At 47.6% G+C, this 4,881-nt stretch overlaps 1 protein-coding gene across 1 annotated transcript; it reads right to left on the reverse strand.

Moving 5' to 3' along the window:
- Positions 1 to 1,481: 1,481 nt before the first annotated feature.
- LOC123103685 (protein trichome birefringence-like 14) lies at positions 1,482 to 4,144 on the reverse strand. The gene is made up of 5 exons (XM_044525346.1): positions 3,806 to 4,144; positions 3,341 to 3,557; positions 3,096 to 3,221; positions 2,814 to 3,009; positions 1,482 to 2,741 (listed from the first exon to the last, which is right to left on the reverse strand). Exons 2-5 carry the CDS (start codon positions 3,471 to 3,473, stop codon positions 1,913 to 1,915), a joined length of 1,284 nt encoding a protein of 427 aa, XP_044381281.1. The 5' UTR covers positions 3,474 to 3,557; positions 3,806 to 4,144; the 3' UTR covers positions 1,482 to 1,912.
- Positions 4,145 to 4,881: the final 737 nt, after the last annotated feature.

Here is a 4,881-nt window from a genome sequence, read left to right on the forward strand (position 1 = left end):
TCAAAATTTCTCTTTTTTTTTTGTGGTGCAAGATGCTTCAGTGTGTGAACTTCGTACAATTTTTTGTGAAGTTTGGATATTCGAGAACCTCGTGGCAAAAAAGAAAAATTTCGGATGTTTGTGAAACTTCTGAAAATCACACTGTTCACATTTGATTTTATCTTTTTTGTCACGAGCTCCTTGATTGTCCAAACTTCACAAAATTTTGCACGGAGTTCACGCACAAAAGCATCTTGCACCAGAATTTTTTTTGGAGTATTCTGAACTTATTTTCTATTTCAAATTGGGGTACTGTTCACGGGCTCATCTAAGCTTGGGCTCTGCCTTGAATTATCCTGTATGTGTCCCTATTAAAATCTCTTAAAATGACATGGATTTAGAAATGGAGAGAGTACGTGTCTATATATGTCAGCTGAGGCTGGCATACAACCACTCAACGTAAAAAATGAGCGATCGACAGCCAGGTGATGTTTTCAGGCCAGCACTGCCAGCCTGACCATTTGGTTAACCGAGAGAGACAGATCTACAGCGCAAGCGACGCGACGCGGAGAGCTAAACTAATCACGCTGTGGATGGTTACAAGGCTCAGTGTTTAGGTTATGCTCCATGTTAGTACTCCATCTATTCCTAATATAAGTCTTTCTAGAGATTCCACTATAAAAATTATACTCAAATGCATTTGGCGCATTTTAGAGTATAGGTTCACTCATTTTGCTTCGTATGTACCTCCCTCCGGAAAGAAATACTAAAGTAGTTATCTTAACACTTACATTTCTTTTCACTAAAGTAGTTATCTAGACACTCTTATATTTCTTTACAAAGGGAGTAGTCTATAGTGGAATCTCCTAAAAGACATATATATACGAGTCAATCGCTGTTTCAAATGCTATAGGGAGTAAAAGAAAATTGTGCACAATATCAACCAAAAGCTCCACTTTTTATGCGGGTTTCACAAAAAGAAGGATCCACGTTATATAGAAGATCATATAGCACTTTGGTCAAACTGTGTATTACTTGTATGAGCTTACATACAAAATATGTGATACACATGCAAAACTGTCCATTTTCACAGTAAAGAAAAAGAAAAGCTATATTATGTATCCGAGGGAGTACCATTTTTATAGTACAGAAAAATAAAAGCTTCAACGTTGATTTTACTCAGCTAGTTCCACACCTGATCCCACAAGCTAGCAATCTGAACCGAGCTATGGTGCAAAGGAAGCTTTGCCAAATCCTTACTAGCTTCAGATTGATGCTTGGTTAAGTTCAATGCTTATAACTATGTTCTTTTCATCCTTCTCCTCAAAAACTGGCATCACTGCATATGGTATTTCTCAGCCCCGAACCACCTATGATTGGAGCAAGCCCGAGCCATTTGATTATTCGAGAACAAATGTAGTATCAAGGAAGTAGTACGGTGCTGAAAGATAAATCAATTACACTGGATAATCACAGTGATAAGAGGTTTGGGGACATAAGACTCAACCAAAAGTTCCACTTTATATATATAATCTAAAAGAAGATATAGCAGTTTGGTCAACTTGTATGAACATTTTTACAGAATATATGCTGCACATTGTAAACTGGAATTATAGTGGCATTTTACAGAAAAGAAAAAGGTTTGACGTGCCTTGGGGCTGGGGAGCACTACATATGGCTCTGTAGCAGCTAATTCCGCATCTGGTCTGAAACAGGGCTAAGATCTGAAAAGAAATACACTGGAAAGAATGCTATCATCTTGACACCTTTAACCACCTAGGCATGGATGGATGACCAAAAACACCGCCTGCGCATGGATGGTTCACAAATAACACTGGTAGAAAGCAGTTCACCCTGTACAGACCACCAGCAGGAACACTAATAGATTCTTGGGCCTCTGGGAGAAAAATGCCCTTACTGCAGTATAAAGGTACTAAATCTGTGCAAAGAGGAGCTCATTCCACATATCTGGTATACCAGGAAGGCACCAGTGCAAGCAATCATGAATGCCTGTTGGAGCTCTGAAAGTACGATTTGAGATATGCCCCTCATCTCGTAGTTGTGAGATAGCAGTAATATCCAAAAGCTTAACCTGAGTTCCATTTACAGCAAACTCTGCAGGCAAGTCACTTGAATGATCCTGCAAGACCTCGCTTCCATTAGAAAAGGGAACGCTATTACCACAACTTCCACCAGTGTTCCAATCGCCATTTACAAAATGCCTCGGTGACATTGTCCTCAGAAAAGCTTTCATCTGAGGACGGCTTGCGAGTTCTGAATCCACCCACCTGGCAATGCTATACAGTGTAAGATTCTTTGCACGGTTGAGATCTGCAAGTCTACCTTTCCCTACAGGCTCCCCATTGGCATACAATTCCCAGTGATTTCCATTGAATTTCCCTCTGTTCCAGTGATGACCTGTGTTAAGTACTAGAACATCAAAACCATGGAAATACTTCTTCAGGAATGTTACAGGCCGATCAAGATGCAACGCATAGCTAGTTACTGATTTTGTTGTGTTCAAAGGTTCCAATTCAGATAGGCTAGCAGACCAGTAGTAAAGGATAGTGGTGTTAGTCTCTGGAAATCGATAAGCCCACCCATCAGGTCTTAAAGCACCTGGAGCTTTGACAAGGCCATATTTCCAACCAACATCTTCAACATCTGGGCTGTATTTACCACTTGTTGCTATACACATGATGGACTGAAATTGCTGTCTCCCGAGGGAATCACCCACAAAAGCAAGAGTTTTATGCCTCAGCCTGTAAGCATTCCAATATGTTAGAAAAAAGTCCAGTATGTAAGCTAACGCACAGTTAAAAATAGCACAATACCTGCTCAACAAGTTAGGCCCTGAAAACTCAGGCATCTCACAACCGTGCGGCTGCCACCGGTAACTCTCATAGAAGAAATCCGTGCGTTGCATCATTCGACAAGCCCACATTTTTGACAGCCATTGCTTGCACTCATTACCTGAATAGAGTGGCCGTTTCTCATCTGCTACCCACTTACCCTTTGCATAGTTACAATCTGCAAAGCAACAATGGCACTCTATTAGGCATAAGAAAGTAATCTTCAGACTCCCAACACATGATGGGCATGATAAAAATCATAACCTTTGTTCCATTTGTTCCGTCTGGTTATACTCGTGTGAGTGTCGTCGTTATAAGCTGGACCTGCAGGCTCAACTAGAGCTGATACATTACCCCCAATATGTTCCAGTTCATGCTGCTGTAGGAAACCTGATGCGGGAAGGGGGACACAGATAACAATTCAGCCAAAGGAGCATGGAGAGATTCTGAGTCGGCAATCAAAGCAACAAGCTAGCACAATAGCAACTACTGTATTTGAGAGGGTGTACCTTGGGAGAGAACTTTCAGCTGTTCTGGAGTTGTGCCCAGCAACAAAATGACAATCGGCACAACGAGGAGAACTAACAGAAGGCCCAAGCATAGCTTGTTGACAAGGAGCCTATGCAGAACACCGCCTTTCATCCTGGGAAGGCAGCATAGGACCTCACCAGGCTCCGCCAAGCAAACTCAGATTTCGGTCTCGATCGACCGCACCAAAAACAATCTCTGCACACGAGAACGGTCGATCAGGCCCGCTATTCAAGAACAGTTCATACATGATTGTGAAATATCGAAATCGTGAAAAAAAATCATCCAATTGCAACGCGCAAAAGCTGAGCTCGGGTTCCTTCCAGAGCGCGTAACAAACACGGGCAGATCTAGATGGTGTGCCCGGGTGTACGCCGGGCCGGCGTACCCAAAAATTTCTCGCGCGGGTGGGGTTTAGCTAGCCATGGATGGCCAAATGCTCATACCTCGGAATCCGATGGCCGAAATTGTGGACGGGGTGCGGACGGCGGGTACGCGATGAGGTTGAACTGGGACGGCGATGGGGGGGGCGACGCGAGGGGGATGCGGATGGGTTTGTTGGTGGGGTGGGTATTGGGATTTGGGAACCGCCGTCGGGGGTGGCTAGGGGGGCTTACTGGGAGCCGCTGTGGTGAGCGGGCGGGGAAGCGACTGGGACTGGGAGCCGCCGAGGAGAAGTACGGCACGGCGGCAGGGTAGAGGAGGGGACCCGGGAGAGCGAGGGGAAGGGGAAAGGTGGCACTCCAGCGGTCCAGCCGCACGGGAGATGGGACGGTCCGGTGGTGGAGACGAGACCGTCAATATGAATTTTGACTCCGAGGGCATAATATAAGAGCAACTTCAACGGGACGATCCATTTCGTCCGCCGCCGTTTGTTTGGGTCGGTGTTGACAGAAAAGTCGGCCCAACGCACCGACCCAGACGGAGACGCGTCCGTTTTTCGTTTGCAGGCGATCCATTCCCAACCTATTTTTAAGCCGGATTTGCGTCGGCGCGAAAACGAAACGGACGCGCGCACGCCTACTCCTCTTCCCGGGCCCGCCATTTTCTCCATTTTCCCCAAAAACACTCCCGCCCACGCGCGTTCCCGCCCCCAGCCAGCCATGGAGGACGCCATCGACCTCGACGCCGCCGCCGGTCTCGCCTCGTCCGGCGCCGGCGCCGCCCCCGCCGGGAAAGGCAAGCCTCGTGCGCCGCGCAAGACCGCCACCGTGACCAAGCCGAAGAAGGTGCTGACGCCCGAAGAGCGGGCAAGGGAGTCGGCCAAGAGGAAGGGCCGGAGGCACGCCGCACACGCGAGGGGTGAGGCCGCCGCGCAGGCCTCCGTCCTCGCCGCCGCGCAGCAGGAGTCACCAACGCCCGCGCCGCGACGGCAACGAGGGAGGCGCTCTACATGCTAGGGTTAAACCCTAGCCAGCTCAGCCTCGTCCAAGCCGACGTCGCCGCGGCCAGCACCGGCTCGTCGGCGTTTCCTCGGATGGTGCTGCCCGACTCGCCTCGCACGCCGGTTTGCAACCCGATC

Source organism: Triticum aestivum, chromosome 5A (assembly GCF_018294505.1).
Source record: "Triticum aestivum cultivar Chinese Spring chromosome 5A, IWGSC CS RefSeq v2.1, whole genome shotgun sequence".
In the NCBI taxonomy this organism is placed as follows: Eukaryota; Viridiplantae; Streptophyta; class Magnoliopsida; order Poales; family Poaceae; genus Triticum; species Triticum aestivum.